A 20,666-nucleotide genomic window follows, 5' to 3' on the forward strand; every position below is an offset into this window, starting at 1 on the left:
GCTCGATCTCTGTTTTCAGGCTTTTTGTCCTCTTTCTCGCTGTTTTAAAAGCTCTGCGCCCACTCCCCCTCATGCAATTTTGAGGCTGTGGGTGCTGTCTCTGGGTCTGTTCTCCATTTTGGGTTGTTTAAAAGCTCTCGGGGTGACACACTCTCACACCGTTCAAGAGCTTGGAGTTTGGTCTCCTCTTGTGCCGTTTTAAGGCTCTGGGTTCACTTTCCCACTCTCTGCTTTAAGGTGTTGGGCTCTCCCAAATTATGATCGTGTTAGACAGTTATTTTACTAATAGAGTCAGCTCTCTCCAATTTTACACAGTTCCTCAGATGTTACTCAGGAAGACTTTTAAGGTTGACCGAGCAGTTGTACCTTTGTCACTTCTGGTGTCCGAGACAAGTGCTTCACCTGGGTTTCTTGATCAACGTTTCTGGACTGGTTTGGTAAAACTAGATGGCTAGCTGGGTAATTTCAGAGGACAGGTAAGATCAATCATTTTGTTGGACTATAGACTGTGACCTAAAGGTAATATGTGGCCCAAGTCACCCAAATACAGAACTTAATCCCAGATAGTCTTGTCTCATTTGAACTCATGGGGTGAATGTTGTGGGATAAGGGGCATCTGGCTACATTGCTCCCCCTCCACCCCGATACAAACATGTCGCCAGTGGCCTTAACAAGCAGAGAGTGGGACTTTTACTCTTAAGTGCAACAAAAGGTTTGCTCCCAAAAGCTGCTTGCCAATCTGATTTGTTGGCAGTTCTAAGAGTTGCAACAGTGCCAATATTCAGCAGTGAGTTTTAGATTAGATTACCTACAGTTGGAAACAGGCCCTTCGGCCCAACAAGTCCACACCGACCCTCTGAAGAGCAACCCAGCCAGACCCATTCCACTACATTAACCCCTGACTAATGCACCTAACACTAGAGGCAATATAGCATGGCCAATTGACCTAACCTGCACATCTTTGGACTGTGGGAGGAAACCGGAGCACCCGGAGGAAACCCACACAGACACGTGGAGAATGTGCAAACTCCACATAGTCAGTTGCCTGAGGCGGGAATTGAACCCGGGTCTCTCGCACTGTGAGGCAGCAGTGCTAACCACTGTGCCACCGTGCTGCCCACGGTGGGACAATAAGCAAGTCCACAAACAAGCTCACAATCTTTTGGCAGGGAAGAATCTGGCAGTCTAAGGAGTGGAGCAAGAGGGACGATAAGGGCAGGATTTGGAAGATAAGTGGAGATGCACAAATGAATGGAGTCCCCAGAGTGCACAAGTCATCGTTAAATGATGCACCCATTTCCTTGCTACTTCTTCAGTGCAGATAAAAAAAAATGGACTCCCACTCTTTCCAACCTGCAGCATGATTTTCAGGTCAATTGGATTGTTAGCAAACTCATTTACAGGTATTTGAAAATTTTTTTTTAAATGGGTGGGTGGTGACTTCAGCACCAGCTGACTTTCTGAGAATTGGTTGACTCTTACACGTAAGTGAGACAGTGGTCAGCCAGATTTAGAAATGCAAAATATGGATCAATGTCTCTCAATTAATTGCTGGTTTGATTTGCTTAGATTTTCTCAGCTTGGAGGTTTGGAAAGAGATTTGGTCTGACTTTGCATTTATTTAAAATGGTGTAAGCAGTGTCACCTTGAGATATTTGGAAATTTGTGGAAACATGGATCTAAAGTTTCTGGGACTGTGACCAGGCAAAAAAAGTTATTTTGCCATAAGTTGTTTAAGTACAGGTAGCAATGCCTAAACAGCAAAATACCATAGAAACATGTCAAAATGCATGCTATGAGAATCCCAGGATCTTAAAGCACAGGAGAACATTTTACACTCTGCATCTGATACAAACAAATTTCTTTCCTATTTTTTGCCAAACACTGCAGTTTTTTTTTGTATACAGTTGTTATTTTGCGAGCAGAAGGCCTATCATGAGTAATACTCACAGTTCTGTTGCTGTAGACAATGTTGCTCCTTGAGTACCTTTCCCTATTGGTTCCTTCTTCTTCCCCTTCTTTCTTCCACGATAGTATGAACGTTCCCGCATGGGAAGCCATCGTTCTGGATCTGGAGGCACTTTAGGATCATAATTTTTGGGAAGCTTACCTGTACAATAAAAGAAGAAGAAGGATACATGATGAGCTTTGATTTAGTTCATAAAAGGGGAACCGATGTGAACATTTTCATCAGATATTTTCACGCCTAATCAAACAGGCTTCTCCATACGGTTACACGTCTACCAAAATTATTTAATTTTATAGCTCCAAAACAGAAATAACCTGAATGGCTAATCACATCAGCCCAACCTGCTAATATTGGAGCAGTTCTTTCCTCTGAAGTGTGGCAAGACAATTGCTATGGCCATAATTCTTCACACTGGAAGTTCATCCATATCCTATTTGTTCAGGGGTAGAGGTGAGATTTGATTAAAGAATAGTTGTAAAGCAGAAGCATGCAGTATTTGAACTTTTTTTTGGAAGGGGTTTGCAAGAGGGAAAGATGAAACAGTGTCAATTAACAGCATAATTGTGGTTAACTATTGTGCTGTCTTTAGATCACTGCTGTCTTACAAAAAGTGGCTGAGCTGAAACCAACTGCTGCAAATGGAAGAGATATGGAGAATGGATAGACATGATTGAGGAACAAATGGACATGAAGAAAAGGGCAGATAATCAGAGGAAAGGGAAGGTTGGCTGGCTAGGGGTGCAAAACCGCAGAGGGACACTAGGTGTGTAACAGAATATTGGATGTTGGCGATCAATAAGGATAACAGAGGTGAAAGAGAACAACAGGAGTTAAAGAAACTGTTTTCACTATTTTCAGCATCAAATGGTTTTGCAAAAGTGCTGTCTGAGCAGTGCTGATAGAGTAAGAGCATTTTAGGGTTGAGGCAAGAGCAACTCTACCCAAAGTAACATATCATAAATTGAAGACTATAAGAAATGGGGACAGAAGTCAGCCATTCCGTCCACTGAGTCTGCTTCACCATTCAATTAAATCACTGCTGGTTTGATAGTTCTCAAATTGTCATTGTTTGTGCATGAATCACAGTAAGTGGGTATGTAGGTACAGCATATACTAAGAAAGGCAAATGGAATTCTCATATTTATTGCAAAAGGACTGGATGATAAAAGTAAAGAAGTTTTGTTACAGTTATAATAGTCTGTCCAGTTTTGGTCTCCTTATTTGAGGAAGGTTATGGTAGCACTGGAGACAGTTCACATGAAATTCACCAGGTTTATTCCAGGGATGAAAGGGCTGACATCCAAGGAGTGGTTGAAAAACTTGGGTTAGTACTTGCTGAAGTTCAGAAGGATTAAGAGGCATCTGATTGAGGTATTAAAATGCTAAAAGGGATTGATAAGGTGGATGTCGAACAGGTGCTGTCCTTTGCGGAACAGTCTTGAAAGGTCCTAGCTATACAGTGAGAGGTCAGTTCAAAACTGAGATAAGGAGAAACTACCTCTCCTAGAGGGTTGTGCATCTGTGGAACTCTGCCCGGAGTTCAGTGGGGGCAAAATCAATGAACAGATTCAAGAAAGAAATAGATAGGATTCTGATGAAATGCAGGATAAAGGACTATGGGGGAATAGGCAGCAGATGGAGTTGAGACCTGGATAAGATCAGCTACGATCATGTTAAATGGCGGAACAGGCTTGAAGGACTGAATTGCCTACTCCTGCTTCTAATTCCTGTGTTCCTATAAGAAGGAACGGATAGTGCTTTCAACTGATAAAATGTCACAAGGACTATTTTAAAACCAAGTATGATACTGAGACACAAGAGGAAAACTTAGGTCAGAAAATCCTGGCCAAAGAGGCAGGTATTAAACACTGTTTTAAAGGAGGAAATTGAAGTAGAGGGGGAGAGAATTTCACAACTTGTGGCATCAGCAACTTAGGGCATGACCATCGATGATGAAGCAAATATAAATTTGTGACACACAAAAGGGCAGAATTATAAAGTGGATGCCTTGGAAATTGTTTAGGTTGCTGCAACTTATAGTTGAGAAGGGGCAAAGCCATACATGCATTTAAAATCAAAGCTGAGAATGTTTAAGTCAAAATGTTGCCTGAATGACAGAGTTATTAGTTAAGACATGGTTAGTTGAATTTGTGAGGTGATCTTAAATTTAAGGAGTAGAACTGGGAGACCAGCCAGGTGTGCACTGAAAATGACCAAGTCTGGAATTAGTCAGGGAATGAATAAAGTGTTTAACACAGTTTGTCATAAAGCACAGAGAGCCTACTTCAAGATGATTACTGGGAAAGAGTAGCAGGCATAATAAAATTAAAACCTTTCTTTTTCTTCTTTTTTTTCTTTATGTCTCCTTGTCTGGAAAAGAAAGGAAAATAGTGATACTGAGAATACAGCATGCCAAACAGAATGGACCAAGTTTCTTGGCTTTCCATGTTTGCATTAAAGGAGCAGCATAAAAATGCATTACAATGGAAATTTCAAAGAAATGAAGTTTCTATATTCATCATTCTCAAAACCATGCAATGTCAAATCAAACTCAGATATAACAGAAGTCCAACCATTACTTATCAGTCACAAATGTTACCAACAGAGCACAGGACTCGCAAGAAATGCAGCTCAGGAAACTGAAGGAATTCACATCTGTGACTTTCAGCTCATGAATTAAAATTAACGGTTAAAAACAGGTCACAATAAAACATTGATACGCACGCCATGCAAATATATTTTGCAAATGAAATCATCTATAAAATACGTATCAAAACAAACAATTTTTGCATATGACTAATAATATGTTTGCATTTTCCAGTATTGCCACAAATTCAACATTCATAGAACAGTATAGCACAGTACAGACCCTTTGGCCCTCGATATTGTGCTGGCATTTTATCCTACTCTTTGATCAGACTAATCAACATATTGTTCATTGTACTAATTTCCATGTGCCTATCCAAGAGTCGCTTAAATGTCCCTAGTACATCTGACTCTACTACCACTGCTGGCAGTGCATTCCACGCACCCACCACTTTCTGAGTAAAGAACCTAACTCTGACATCTCTCCTAAATCTTCCTCCAATTACCTTAAAATTATGCCCCTCGTGATGGACATTTCTGCCCTGGGAAAAAGTCTCTGGCTATCCACTCTATTTGTGCCTCTCATCATCTTGTACACCTCCTCTCCCCCCTCTTCCTTTTCACCCTGACAGGAATATACTTTCTCTGGATTCTTGTTATCTCATTTCTGAAGGCTTCCCATTTTCTAGCCGTCCCTTTACCTGCGAACATCTGCCTCCAATCAGCTTTCGAAAGTTCTTGCCTGATACCTTCAAAATTGGCCTTTCTCCAATTTAGAACTTCAACTTTTAGATTTGGTCTATCCTTTTCCATCACTATTTTAAAACAAATAGAATTATGGTCGCTGTTCCCAAAGTGCTCCCCCACTGACACCTCAGTCACCTGCCCTGCCTTATTTCCCAAGAGTAGGTCAAATTTTGCACCTTCTCTAGTAGGTACATCCACATACTGAATCAGAAAATTGTCTTGTATGCACTTAAGTAATTGCTCTTCATCTAAACCTTTAACACTATGGCAGTCCCAGTCAATGTTTCAAAAGTTAAAATCCCCTCCATAACTACCCTATTATTCTTACAGATAGCTGAGATCTCCTTACAAGTTTGTTTCTCAATTTCCCTCTGACTATTAGGGGGTGTATAATACAATTCCAACAAGGTGATCATCCCTTTCTTATTTCTCAGTTCCACCCAAATAACCTCCTTGGATGTATGTCTGGGAATATCCTCCCTCAGCACAGCTGTAATGCTATCCCTTATCAAAAACACCACTGCCCCTCCTCTCTTGCCTCCCTTTCTATCCTTCCTGTAGCATTTGTATCCTGGAACATTAAGCTGCCAGTCCTGTCCATCCCTGAGCCATATTTCAGTAATTGCTATGATATCCCAGTCCCATGCTCCTAATCATGCCCTGAGTTCATCTGCCTTCCCTGTTAGGCCCCTTGCATTGAAATAAATGCAGTGTAATTTATTAGTCCTACCTTGTCCCTGACTGTTTGATTCACTTCTGTTCTCAACTATACCAGTCTCAGATTGGTCTCTTTCCTCAGTATCTCCCTGGGTCCCAACCCCCCAACCTTACTAGTTTAAATCCTCCCAAGCAGTTCTAGCAAATTTCCCTGCCAGTATATTAGTCCCCTTCCAATTTAAGTGCAATCCATCCTTCTTGTACAGGTCATTTCTACCCCAAAAGAGATTCCAATGATCCAAAAATGTGAATCCTTCTCCCATACACCAGCTCCTAAGCTATGCATTCATCTGCTCTATCCTCCTATTCCTGCCCTCACTAGCTTGTCAAACCTGCCAATAAGGCTAGTGCTGTTGTCATCTGCCATGCTAACCTCTATCTAGCAAAGGCTGAGCACCAACTCAGACGCTTGTTCACATCTCATCCTGGATCCTAATCCACTGGGTTTAGTTGGCTGTAGTTTCCATGACTCAGTTGGACCTCATCTCGTTTGGAGATCTCACCTCCCACAGTTTCCCATATCATAGTCTCCCAACCCTGCACAGCCCACTTCTATCTCCTTCCCAACCAATTGGCCAACCAATTTTTCAGGCTGTTCTTTCCCCACTGAACTTATCTCTGCCTATTTTCACTCTATGCTTTCTATAATTTCTATAATTCTATAAGTTCTATAATTTCAATTTTTCTGGTCCTGGCCACAATCCCTTGATACATTCATTCCCCAAGAAGGCGGCCTGAGGGCTCTTTGCTTCTTCCTTGAAAACAGGCCATCCACCATCAAGCTCCTCCACCTGGCTGAGCTTGTTCTCACTTTGAACAGATTCCCCTTTAGATTAGATTAGATTACTTAGTGGAAACAGGCCCTTCGGCCCAACAAGTCCACACCAACCCTCTGAAGAGCAACCCACCCAGACACATTCCACTACATTAACCCCTGACTAATGCACCTAACACTAGAGGTAATTTAGCATGGCCAATTCACCTAACCTGCACATCTTTAGACTGTGGGAGGAAACCGGAGCACCCGGAGGAAAGCCACGCAGACACGGGGAGAACGTGCAAACTCCACACAGATAGTTGCCGGAGGCTGGAATTGATCCCAGGTCTTTGGTGCTGAGAGGCAGCAGTGCTAAGCACTGAGCCACCGTGCCGCCCAGGTCAAAGGTGCAGCCAAGTGTGCCCTTTTGTGGGGTCTCTGGAACCTTTCTTGTTCCGATTCTAAGTCACACTAGACTCAAAACATTAACTCTGCTTATCTCCCCACAGATGCTGCCAGACATGCTGAATTTCTCCAGCATTCTGGATTTGTTCCCTTCAACTCAGTTTGTTCAAAGCATGTTTCTCACATACTAACCAAATAAAATAAAAACCTTGCAAGTCACTGTTCAGAACAGACCTAGCAAGATCTAAAGCAAAGTAAGCAGCTTATTACCAGTCCTGTAATTTCTAGGAAGTCTTCTTTAAAGAAAATCTCATATCCACATGAACTTTCAATGATATATTTTAAACAAAACACTCCAGGTATATACACAAAACTTACTAATGTAAATTCTTTCTTCCACAAACCTTCAAAACTTAAGCTCTCCAAGCAATATTTTATTTATATAGTGTTTTTGTTATACTATGCTAAACATAGGAACATGAAACATTTACTAAGGTCCAAGCTAACTCCAAACTGATGCAATAGTCGACTCCTGTTTTCATAGAGATCCATTCTACTTCATTCTGGGTATTGTAAGATCTGGCTTTGACTTTGGATTTGGATTGCATATACATTGTATCACTCTGGTGAGAATATAATCATCAGAGGATGAAAGTCTTTTCACACCAGTGCCCAATTTTAGTGTGAATGCAACTTAATTATAAAACGACTAGCATGCTGCCTCCAAAAAAACCTTAACTTCATATTGTTATCACCTCAGCTGATATTAACACTCGTCAAGTCAGATCCTAGAATGAAACCTGGCTTACTAGATTATAAGTAATTAATTTTAAGTAAAAGTTACTTTTGGTGGTTAGTCATTAAAATATTTGTACAAGACTGCAAATGCCTTTTTTAAAAAATAGCAGAACACAAATTACACCAAAGTAAACAAAGCTAACTCAAACATCAAATTGAAGTTTCAACCTGTTGCCCAACACCATCCATTGGAGACTGAAGTCCACAATATTACACTCCTATCTCAACTTCAGGTTACTTTCTTAAACAATGGAGACAATATTACAATTCCTTTCTGAGTCTGATGGCCTAAGCTTTCTCAATTCTAACAACTTTAGAACATATACATGCGTTTGGAAAAACAGGGTTTGATTAGAAGGAGTCGGCATTGCTTTGTGCATGGGAGATCATGCCTCAATTTTTTTTTTTTTTTTAAAAAGAGTTCTTTGATGAAGTGACCAGGAATGTTGACAAAGGTAGGTTGGCAGATGTAGTCTATATAGATTCTGGTAAGGCCTTTGATAAGGTTCCACATGGTAGGCTGCTCTGGAAGGTTAAATCGCTTGGAACCCAGGGGGATCTCGCAGATTGGATACACAGCTGGCTTGATGGTAAGAAGCAGAGGGTAATAGTGGAAGGATCGTGTTGGACTGGAGGCCTGTGACTAGTGAAGTGTCTCAGGGGTCGGTGCAGGGCCCATTGCTGTTCATTATTTATATCAATGATGTGAATGAGAATGTACAAGGCATGATTAATAAGTTTGCAGATAATACTAAAATAGGTGCTATCGCAGACAGTGACTTGATCAGCTGGGGAAGTGGGCCAAGAAGTAGCAAATGGAGTTTAATACAGACAAGTGTGAGGTCTTCCATTTTGCAAAGTTAAATCAAGGTAGGCGTTTCATGGTGAATGATAGAGCATTATGGGATGTAGAGGAACTTGGTGCTCAGATTCACAGTTCTCTGAAAGTGGAGTCACAGGAAGAGGGGGCAGTGGAAAAGGCTTTTGGCACACTGACCTTCATCAGTTGGGGCACTGAGTACCGAAGTTGGAAAGTTATGCTGCAGTTATACAAAATGTTGGTGAGGCCACACTTGGAGTAATGCTGGTGCAGATGCTCTTTAGTGTTGGTCACCTTGTTATAGGAAGGTGATGATGGCCAGTGACGATGAAAGATGAATTGGTATGCATCTGCAAAGAGTGCATAAGAAATTTACAAGGATTTTGTGAGGACTCAATGGTCTGAGTTATAGGGAGAGGTGGGACTATCTAGGACTTCTTTCTTTAGAGTGTAGGAGACTGGGGGGGGGGGGGGGAAGAAATCTTATACATGTAAGATCATGACAGGCATGAACAGTGTGAATGCACTCAGTCTTTTTCCCAGGGTTGGGGAATCAAGGACTCGATGAAATAAGTTTAAGGTTAGAGGGGAAAGGATAAAAAGGAATCTGAGGAGCTACTTTTTTTTTTTAAACAGAGGGTGGTACACATGTGGAAGGAGTGGCCGGTGGAAGTTGTTGAGGTGGGTACATTAACAACATTTAAAAGGCATTTGAACAAATACATGGATAGGAAATGTTTAGAAGGATATGAGCCAAGTGCAGGGAAATGGGATTAGCATAGTCAGACATTTTGGTCAGCATGGATCAGTTTGGGCCAAAAGGTGCTGTAGGACTCTAAAATTTCTTTTCCAAACTCTCTTGGCTTTGAAGCTTCACAAAGTAGAAATCACTCCTGAAATGACTCACCTCCTTGAACTCAACAGGCTCCTGGTAAGAGAAAACCTTTTCCTTATTGAAGTATACTCTTATTTTCTTTTGCAATGAAGTCAACATAAAACTATATAGTTTTTTGTGATGACGCTGAACATCATACATCCCAATGTATGAACATAATTTCCATTAACACTCCAACTGCAGTTGTCGGACTTCTTGAAATGGACACATTTAGGTCACTATTTCAAAATGAATTTCTGACCTCTTAAAAAATCATATAAAGATATATTACACATCTTTCATCACAATATAATATATTTAACTTAATGGTTGGTCAAGACAGGAATCGTTGAACCTGAAGGCCACACCTATCGTACCAGTGATGATGAAAGATTAATTGTATGCACCTGCAACAACTGCAAGATTATTATTAATCTGCTAGTTGGTACTCCAGTGCTACCTACATGATATTTTAATCACAAAGAGAAATGAAAAATACCATCTCCACAACTTAGATGTTACTCTGCAGAGATGTGAAGATTATGGCCTAAGAATGAGGAATGACAAATGTGAATTTTTTAATATCCTCCATCATTTAGGTCATGTCATTGATGCGAATGGACTACACAAGTCACCTTCAAATGTAAAAGCCATAACTGAGGAAACCAGCAACGGCACCAACAAGAAAAATGATTCTAAGAATCCAAGAGGCAAGATGCCATCTTATGAACCCAAACAGAAACAAATTGCTGGAAGTCTCAGCAGCATCTGTGGACAGAAATCAGAATTAACATTTGGGTCAAGTGACCCTTTATCGAAGTGTTCTGATGATTATTTATTCAGAGCTGCCGTGAATAAGACAAGAAGAAAAACCCTGATACTCCTGTTAATTTCTCAGAATTCTCTAAAAGTTACTGTGAAAGTCAGAAGACAATGTCTAGCAACCAGAAGGCTAAATTTGAAGAACTGGTTTAAGTAGCGTATGTATTTGCGTAAAAGTTGATCTGATATAAAAGTCGACCCACTGTTTTGGGTCAAAATGTCTGGAATTTTCCTTTTATCTTATGTCAAAGTCAATCCTAGGTCTTCACAGATAAGAGATCAACATTTGAGAGTCAAGGTATTATCCTATACATACATGCTATGATAAGGAATTGAATTCCTTTTTTGTGCTGTGTGTTTTGATAAATAAACTTTCATGCCAAGTTGGTGTGAATTAAGACAATTTAGGTCAGAGTCAGATGGCAACTTCCTTTTGTGTGCAGCCCAGATGAGCTCAGTTTCCCTGCAGAACTAGTAGAAACTTCTAAGAAACTGGAGAACGATGAACCTTTGCATTTGACATATTTAATTTAAGATGTACCATGTAACTGTAACTTAAAGGCATATTATATTTCTACTTCACCTTTTGTATGTATAAATAAAAGCTTACTAATTCATTTTTGTTTCTGTTATCTTTATCCAGTAATTACCGTAACTCTTTTTTTAAATTGTTTATTCATTTAGAGGTAAATTGGGCTTCTGCTAACGATACGGTATTTTGGAATCTAGTACGAGTTTTAGCCCGTCAGAAGTCGTACCCACGTAATAGTTCACCCTATAAATTTAACCTTAAAAACAGTCTAAAAAATTTGACTTTTACACAAATATGTATGGTAGATAATATGCGTTATGACCAAAAAATGAAAAGTTACGTGCTAACCAAAAGGTAGGAAGAGGGGAGGATCTCAAAATGCCAAAAAGGCCTCCTTCTGGATTCTCCTTTTTTTTGCTCAGAATATTGACCATTAATCAAAACTGAGTGTCCTGGCTTATCGATTAGTGAACTATGGAATCCATGAAGTGAATTAGCAAAGCTTTTCATTTGAAGGAGATATATGATAGGGATGCTGCTGGTCATTGTGCTGAAGGCAAAGTAACAATGCAAAGAAACCCCTTAGTAAGCAGTTGAATCATGACAATGACAAATTATGATGATGGTGATTAAACTGTACATGTGTCACAGCTTAATTACTTACTACATAACGAGGTTTAAACACTTTTAATGATGAATGTTGCAACATTTCAATTTTGTAAACTGTCTTGTACGTGGTCTAAGGCAAAACAACAACTTGAGTTTTCAATTCTACAAATGTTTTTTTATAAAACCTACACTACAACAAGCATTTCAACCCTGCCATACTTGCAGGCAATGTCACTCAGTGTCTGTCCCATTTGATAGAATAGTTGTGCAATATGTTTTTGCCTTCATACAGAATGATTAAAGTATGGATTAAAGAAGGGAAGTAGCGATGCTGACCTGCTATACCCAGATGCATCAAGCCATTGCACACCAAGAAATATTGGTAAGGAAACACCAAATCCAAAATGTTTGTGAAATGGTGAATGATTCTTTCCCTTTCTGTGAAATGTATACATAATTGTAATTATCATAAAGGTTTTCATCACAGGAACTTCAGGTGTGAAGGGAAATAGATACTGTGTATACATGTACGTAAAATTCACCACAGCCCTGCCAGAATATGGGGTGCTCTCTTACTTGAGAGAGATATTTGGTGGCAATTCCACCACACCTCATGGGTGCGGAGAGGTTGAGAAGCAAAGTCTTTCATGGTAACCTTAGCTTGTGTAGGAATTGAACTTCATGCTACATTGGAAACCAGCCATCCAGCAAACTGAGCTAACCAAACCCCTCAAACTGAGCTAACCAAATCAAATCACATGATGCCATGGACCATAATGAAGAGAAACACTTTAGTTGAGCTCACTGCCTTCTACAGTGAACAATTCCTTAATTAAAGCTCTTATTCTTCTGAATGCTGAGGTCCCTTGTTTAACAGACAAGGAGGTAAAGTTTACATTTGTTACAGTCACATAAGATGTGTGACTTTGATGAGAGCTTTTATGAATCTTTGGCAGGGAGGAAATCTAACTGTAAGGATTCCACCTTAGAAACAAATTTAGACGGCTAGCAATTTTTGAGAAGATTTATAGCTCAGGTTGAGGTTCTGCATGTAAGCTTGCTCGCTGAGCTGGAAGGTTTGTTTTCAGACGTTTCACCACCCTACTAGGTAACATTATCAATGAGCCTCTGGTGAAGCACTGGCAGTATATCCCACTTTCTATTTGTGTTTAGGTTTCTTTGGGTGGGTGATATCATTTCTAGTTCTTTTTCTCAGACGATGGTAGATGGGGTCTAAATTGATGTGTTTATTGATAGAATTTCATTGGAATGCCATGCTTCAAGGAATTCTTGTGCGTGTCTCTATTTGGCTTGTCCTAGCATGGATGTGTTGTCCCAGTCACAGTGGTGCCCTTCTTCGTCTGTATGTAAGGATACTAATTATAGTGGGTCATGCCTTTTTGTGACTCGCTGATATTCATGTATCCTGGTGGCTAGTTTTCTGCCTTTGATGTAAGGTAAAGTTGCTAGGGTTTCTGGGTGCGTTGTGTCTGCTTGTTTGGGTTTGTTGCTGAGAAATCGCCAAACTGTGTTAAATATTGAGTATCTGTTCTTCTTTAATGCAGTGTTTAGATATTTCTCTTCTGCTCTTTGTAATTCCTCGGTGCCGCAGTGTGTGGTGGTCCATTGAAATAACGTCCTAATGCAGCTTTGTTTGTGGTTGTTGGGATGACTGCTTCTGTGGTTAAATATTTGGTCCATGTGTGTGTTGTTTTCCTGTAGAAAACAGGAAAACAAAGAGGAGGAAAACAACAAATTGCCATTCCTAGATGTCGCAGTAGAACCAATAGCCAATGGGGAACTTCAAACCAGTGTCTACAGGAAAACAACACATACGGACCAAATATTGAACTACAGAAGCAATCATCCCAGCATCCACAAACGAAGCTGCATCAGAACATTATTTCAAAGAGCCATCACACGCTGCAGCACAGAGGAACTACACATAGCAGAGGAAAATCACTTATACAGTGTATTCAAAAAGAACGGGTACCCAACGAACAGAGTCCGCCAAATTCTCAGCAACAAACCAAAACAAGCAGACAAAACACACCCTGAAACCCTAGCCACTCTCCCCACATCAAAGACATCTCGGAAATGACTGCCAGACTACTCAGACCTCTTGGCATCATGGTAGCCCACAAACCCACCAACACACAAACAGCAATTAATGAACTTGAAAGATTCTATACCGACAACAAGCAAAACTAATGTCATTTACAAAATACCTTACAAGAATTGTAACAAACGCTACATTGGACAAACAGGCAGAACACTAGCCACCAGGATACATGAACATCAACTAGCCACAAAACGACACGACCCACTCTCACTAGTATCCTTACATACTGATGGAAGGATACCACTTCGACTGAGACAACATATGCATCCACGGACAAGACAAACAGAGACACGCACGAAAATTCCTAGAAGCATGACATTCCAACTAGAATTCTATCGACAAACACATTGACTTGGGTCCCATTTACCACCCCCTAAGAAAAAAGGACAGGAAATGACATTACCATAGGAAATGATGTCGCCACAGGAAATGACACCACTGGGTTCAAGGCAATGCAAAGGTGGACGGGTTTGGGGCCTCATGTGTGGTGTGCTGCTTAGTCTCCTGAACGAGGAGCAGACTTCACAGGAAACTCCAAGCCCCAGAGCAAATCAATTATGAGTGAAATGGTGCCCGCCCATCTCGTTCGGATAAAGGAGGTTCCTCCGTAAATAGAAAAAGTGGGCTACACCACCAGTGCTTCATTCGGAGGCTCACTGAAGATGTTACCTAATATGGTGATGAAACATCTGAAAACGAGCCTTCCAGCTCAGCAAGCAAACCTAGATCCAGAACCTCAACCTGAGCTACAAATCTTCTCAAAACCCGCTAATAAGATTCTCTTTTATTCTTGACCAAAACCTCAATATCTTTATTCCTCCACTGTTCCTTATTCTTACCTACCTTACTCTTCCTTCTCACAGGAACATAATACCTCTGAGCTCTCATCACACTCTTCAAAGCCTCCCACTTGTCAGACATCGTTTTACCTACCAACAGTCTACTCCAATCATCTTTTGAAAGTTCTTGTCTCATCCCATTAAAATTTACCTTACTCCAATTAAAAACTAGCTTTTATAGAAGGCTTATCCTTTTCCATAAATACTTTGAAACTCAAAATTATGATCGCTAGATCCAAAGTGTTCCCCTACTCTTACTTCAGTCACGTGCCTTGCTTTATTGCCCAAAGCGAAATCAAGGTTTGCTCCTTCTCTAGTAGGAGCATCCACATATTGATAAAGAAAACCTCCTTGAATACATTTAACATATTCTTCACCATTCATCCTTTATTATGGTAACCAGAATCAATGTTTGGAAAATTAAAATTCCCTATTTTACAACCTTATTATGATTATGTATGTCTGAGATCTCCCAACATATTTGTTTCTCAATTCCTCTGACTATTGAGGGCATCTACAGTACAATCCCATCAAGTCGATCTTTTCTTTCTTATTTCTACCTGTATATTATCACAGGTAGAGTATCTCCTCTAATTACAGCAGTAATATATCATTTAATCAAAAACACCACTCCCCCTCCTCTCATGCCTCATTTCCTATCCTTCTTATAGCATCTAAAACCCAGAACACTGAGCTGCCAGTCCTGTCCATCTCTCAGCCAAGTTTCTGTAATAGCTACAACATCATCTTTTAGTTGGGAGGATGGTTTAAAAAAAAAAAGATTTTGAAAGAGGTGAGGAGGAGTGGATTCAGATGCAAAGGTAAGGGTTCACACTATAAGGTGTGATCTAGTGAAAAGTACCACACTGCCACCATGATCGCCTTGGAGGGGAAATAAAGGAATACAGGTTTCAATCAGGGGAAGATCTTATCACACCTGAACCAGGAGTCAGTAAAGCTTGATGTTGACATAATCATCCACAATAAACTAATTGGTAAAGATCTTGTTCACAAGTGAAAGTACATTCTGGAGATTAGGGTTAGATGCATAGAGGATCAATGACAAATGATATGTCGGCAGAGTCTAGAAATCCAGTACAGATGAGTGAGGTAAAAAGACTGACAAGGAAAGCTCTCTGTGCATTACTCGTTTGTAATGTCAACAACAAAGTCCTTGGGGAAACTGGGCTTATTGCATATAATAATCCAACACCAAATAATTAGATAAGTTCAGCAGAGGTTGCTATGAATGGCACTCTAATACAGAATCAGACCTGTTGCTTTTGATTTCATAGAACAATACAGCGCAGAACAGGCCCTTCGGCCCTCAATGTTGCACCGACCTGTGAATTATTCTCAGCTCACCCCTCTACACTATCCCAAAATCATCCATGTGCTTAATTAAGAATTGTTTAACTCTCCCTAATGTGGCTGAGTTGACTACATTAGCAGGTAGGGCATTCCACGCCCTTACCACTCTCGGCGTAAAGAACCTGCCTCTGACATCTGTCCTAAGTCGATCACCCCTCAATTTGTAGTTATGCCCCTCGTACAAAGCTGACGTCATCATTCGAGGAAAAAGACTTCCACTGTCTACCCTATCTAATCCTCTGATCATCTTATATGTGTCTATCAAATCCCCTCTTGGCCTTCTTCTTGCCAATGAGAACAGACCCAAGTCTCTTAGCCTTTCCTCATAAGACCTTCCTTCCAGACCAGGCAACATCCTGGTAAATCTTCTCTGCACCTTTTTCAATGCTTCCACGTCCTTCCCGAAATATGGCAACCAGAACTGTAACATTCCAAGTGTGGCTGCACCAGCGTTTTGTATAGATTTCAAGATGGCTCTCGCTCAAAATCAAAATTTTTCCATTAAATTAAAAAAAGTGTCATTTCAATTCTTTTCTACATACCCACGTTCTTTCAGTTGGCTTTCACCTGCCACCTTTGCGGCCTTTTTCCTTATGTATGTGGCACCATGTGAATTTTCTAAGGCATCGATATCAACTTTGAAAGACATAGTATCAGGTGACGGCAAGTGCTTGCTCAATCTGGACACACTGTTTAGGATTTAGGTTGTTCATTAAGTTATCTAATCTATCAACAGAAAAACCAGTGACCCTCTGTCTCTATTCATTTGGGAATCCTTTTAAATGGCTTTTCACCCTCAATCACTCAATCTAAACTCTCATTTGTGTTGGCACTTGTTTCCCTCCCTCACTCTGAATGCTATGTTTTGGATTTTTTGATTAATTCATTCACGAGATGAGGCCATCTAGGCCAGTATCTACTGCCCTTCCCCAATTGTCTAGAGAACAGTTAAAAGTCAACCCGTTGCTATGAGTCTGGAATCAATAAAGTGTGGCGCTGGAAAAAGCATAGCAGGTCAGGCAGCAACTGAGGAGCAGGCGTGTTGATGTTGCAGGCATAAACCCTTTATCCTAAAATGTCAACTCTCTTGCATCTGCAGTCTTTCCCATCTCCTATGAGTCGAGAGTTACATGTAGTCCAGAACAGATAAGGAAGGCAGTTTCCTTCTCGCAGGAAATTAGTGAACCAGGCGAGTTTTCCCCAACATAAAGAGAAAATGCTGGAAAATCTCAGCAGGTTTGGCAGCATCTGTAAGGAGAGAAAAGAGCTGACGTGTCAAGTCTAACTGACCCTTTGTCAAAGCTCAACAATTTTCCCAACAATTGACAATGGCTTCATGGTCATGATAAGACTCTTAATTCCGCCATCTGCCACATATGTTCTACATACAAGCGCGAATGCTTGTTTCATAAAAAAGGATACGTCTTGGCTTTTTCTGAGTTCACCAATGAATATGCAGAGATGAGCTGTGCCAAAGTCCGAACATCCTCAGGATTTTGCCTGCAAAGACAAAATTGGAATGTTCTAGTGATTAACCCAAAGCATTTCACTTTTACTTCACTTTTTTATTTTCATGAATGCAAACACCAAAAATTTTGACTTCATCTCTTAAAATGGACTTGGCAAACAAGGGCACAGGACCATTTTCTACACATTGTAAATGAATACACAAATATTCACAACAGTATAATTCACAGTATGTTTGCAAATAGCAGAAATAGAAACATCAAAAATATGAGCATAAGTAGGCCATTCAGTCCTTCAAGTTTGCTCTGCCATTCAGTATAATCATGGCTCATCATCCAACTCAACACCCTGATCCTGCTTTTCTCCCCACACACTTGGATTCCTTTGCGCCAACAAATATAACTACCCCTTCTTGAAACCACAATATTTTGGCCTCAACCATTTTCTGTGGCAGACAATTCTACAGGCTCAACTTTCTCTGGGTGAAGAAATGTCTCATCGCTGAGCTAAATGGCCTACCCCTTAGATTGTGGTTCTGGATTCCCCAAATATTGGAAACATTCACTCTGTCTAGTCCTGTTAGAATTTTATAGATTTCTATGAGATCCTTTCTCATTCTTCCAAACCCCAGTGAATATTGTCCTAACCGATCCAGTATCACTTCATATCTCAGTCCTACCATCCCAGGACTCTATCTGGTAATTCTTTGTTGCACTCTCTCCATAGCCAGAACATTGCTCCTCAGTTAAGGAGGCCAAATCCGCACAATGTCCCAGGTGTGGTCTCACTAAGGCCCTGTACTATTACAGCATCTATCTCAGCTCCAGTACTCAAATCTTCTAGCTATGAGTACCAACATACTATTTGCCTTCTTTACCACTTGTTGCACCCAACTGCTTACTTTCAGTGACTGGTATACAAGGACTCCCAGAACTCACTGCACGTCATCCTTTCCTAATTGCCATTGAGATAATAATCTGCTTTCCTGTTTTTGCTATCAAAGTGAAAAACCTCACAATTACCCACAATACACTTTATCTTCCAAAAACTGCAACACACATTTGTACACACTGCAACATATCCAAATCACATTTAAGCATCACTGCATCGTCCTCACAGCACAACCTCTCACCCAGCTTTGTACTGTTTGCAAACTTTGAGCTTTTATGTAAAGGTCCCTTGTCTAAATCATCAATTTGCATTATGCATCGCTGGTTTCTAAGCACAGATATCTGCAGTACCCCACATCCCACTGCCCACCCCTCAAAAGTCCCATTTATTCCTAATCTTGATTTCTTGGTTGCCAGCAAGTTTTCCATTCATGTCAATACATTACCCCCAATTCTGTACACTTTAAATAGTCAATATTCAAAAATTAATGGCTTTACACAACATGATGGAGCCCTTACAAACAACACAATAATGGCTTTGGTTATCAACACACTGATTTTCCCTGTCTTTGCATTAAAGAAGAGTTTTTTTTTATTCGGTCAGTATCATAGAGATCAATAAATAGCCGCTATTGCACAACACATTTGGCACCAGTGAACTCAAATGTCAGCCTGCTACTTTGTGGGTGGATCATACTCTGTGGTTTTATACCAAGTTAACAGAATAACAAAAATCTTTTCTCACATTTAACATGGTTCAGGAGTGACTGTCCAAATATGAAAAACCTCGTTCCAGCTCCTCTCAGGAATTAAATAACAAAGAAAAGTTACAGCCCAGGAACAGGTCCTTCAGCCCTCCAAACCCGGGCCGATCCAAATCTGTCTAAACCTGTTGCCCAATTCCTAAGGACCTGTATCCCTCTGCTCCCCACCTACAAACGCATCTGTCCAGACGCATCTTAAATGAATCTACCGTGCCTGCCCAATGTAGAGGAGGCCACACCAGGTGCAGCGGATGCAGTAAATGGTGTGTGTGGAGGTGCAGGTGAATTTGTGACAGATATGGAATGATCACTTGGGGCCTTGGAGGGACGTGAGGGGGGAGGTGTGGGCGCACCCCACCACCAAGGATATAGTTCCCTCCCCTCCCCCATCAGCGTTCCAGAAAGACCACTCCCTCGTCAGGTTCACCCCCCCCCCCCCCCCCCACCCACTTCTGTTCGCAGAAGTGCGACTGCAACGGTGATCACTTTGCATGTTTCGTTCTGCCCATGCGCCGCTGTCTCCACGCTGTTCTGTGCATGCGCATGGCTCCAATGTCAGCTGCCATCAGGGCATGAGGGATGTACACTACCATACACTAGAGCAGCTTAATCTCCAAAATTAAGCTAATGAACGCTCATTGCTCTCCCTCAGTCGAGAATATTCTTGCAAAGTTCCTGAATAAGTCCTGCATAATTCCTGCAGGACTACACAACTCTTACACATACCATTTGCCTTTCTAATTAGTTTTTGTACCTGCATACCTTACAATCTAAACCAACCAACCACAGCCATTCACTTCTGCAACCACAACTGTTCCTGACGGTGATGACGACGACGACCCTCTGACCCTGCACTAATAATATCTTTTCAATGTAATATGCTAAATTTACCTTTGTTTGTTGATAAAAAGGATTTAAACCTACATTCAGGCTGTGCTATACATTGTGTTAGTTTTTTTAGGGTGAGTTTTGAGCAATTCTGAGTGTTATTTTCTGCTGGTCTGCCCCAACCTCATTTTTCCCATAGGTCCTATTATTTCTATTAAGCAAGGTTTCGCTGGAACATAACTACACAGTGTTACAGCAGAACTACTTGGATTGCAAAAGTGTTCTAATTGTTCAGAAGTATTTAACAGAAGTGTATGCTATTAAGGTACTGTATACTTTAAATTAAACAAATGTTTGAGCATTATTTCCAACCAAGGTTCACAGTTAATGCGCCTCCTACCAGTACAGTATGAATAGTGAACTGAAGATCCCTTTAAAACCAACAGCTTCAATCAAGTTTATAAAGTACTCCTCTGGGCCAAGCATGAAGATTCTGTTCAGAAGTCATTCTAGTCTTTAAAAAGGGACAATATGGTGAGTTTTGAAAAGATTTGTAGCTCAGGTTGAGGTTCTGGATGTAGGTTTGCTCACTGAGCTGGAAGGTTCATTTCCAGATGTTGCGTCACCCTACTAGGTAACATCTTCAGTGGACCTCAGGCGAAGCAGTGTACACGATTCCTGCTTTCTATTTATAGGTTTGGGTTTCTTTGGGTTGGTAATGCCATTTCTTGTTCTTTCTCTCAGGGAGT

The 20,666-nt window shown here is 40.7% G+C and overlaps 1 protein-coding gene across 1 annotated transcript in view; it reads right to left on the bottom strand.

Moving 5' to 3' along the window:
• Positions 1-20,666, bottom strand: part of srp72 (signal recognition particle 72) — a 75,171-nt gene that overhangs the window by 4,674 nt on the left and 49,831 nt on the right. The window contains exons 14-17 of the mRNA XM_087979826.1: positions 17,391-17,468; positions 16,511-16,648; positions 4,302-4,339; positions 1,951-2,110 (exon numbers count right to left, since the gene is read on the bottom strand). Coding sequence (XP_087835952.1) covers positions 1,951-2,110; positions 4,302-4,339; positions 16,511-16,648; positions 17,391-17,468 — 414 coding nt within the window. The remainder of the gene's footprint in view (positions 1-1,950; positions 2,111-4,301; positions 4,340-16,510; positions 16,649-17,390; positions 17,469-20,666) is intronic.

The sequence above is a fragment of the Chiloscyllium plagiosum genome, unplaced genomic scaffold (assembly GCF_037043375.1).
Source record: "Chiloscyllium plagiosum isolate Xiang-an unplaced genomic scaffold, Cpla_swu_hap1 HiC_scaffold_36, whole genome shotgun sequence".
Lineage (NCBI taxonomy): Eukaryota > Metazoa > Chordata > Chondrichthyes > Orectolobiformes > Hemiscylliidae > Chiloscyllium > Chiloscyllium plagiosum.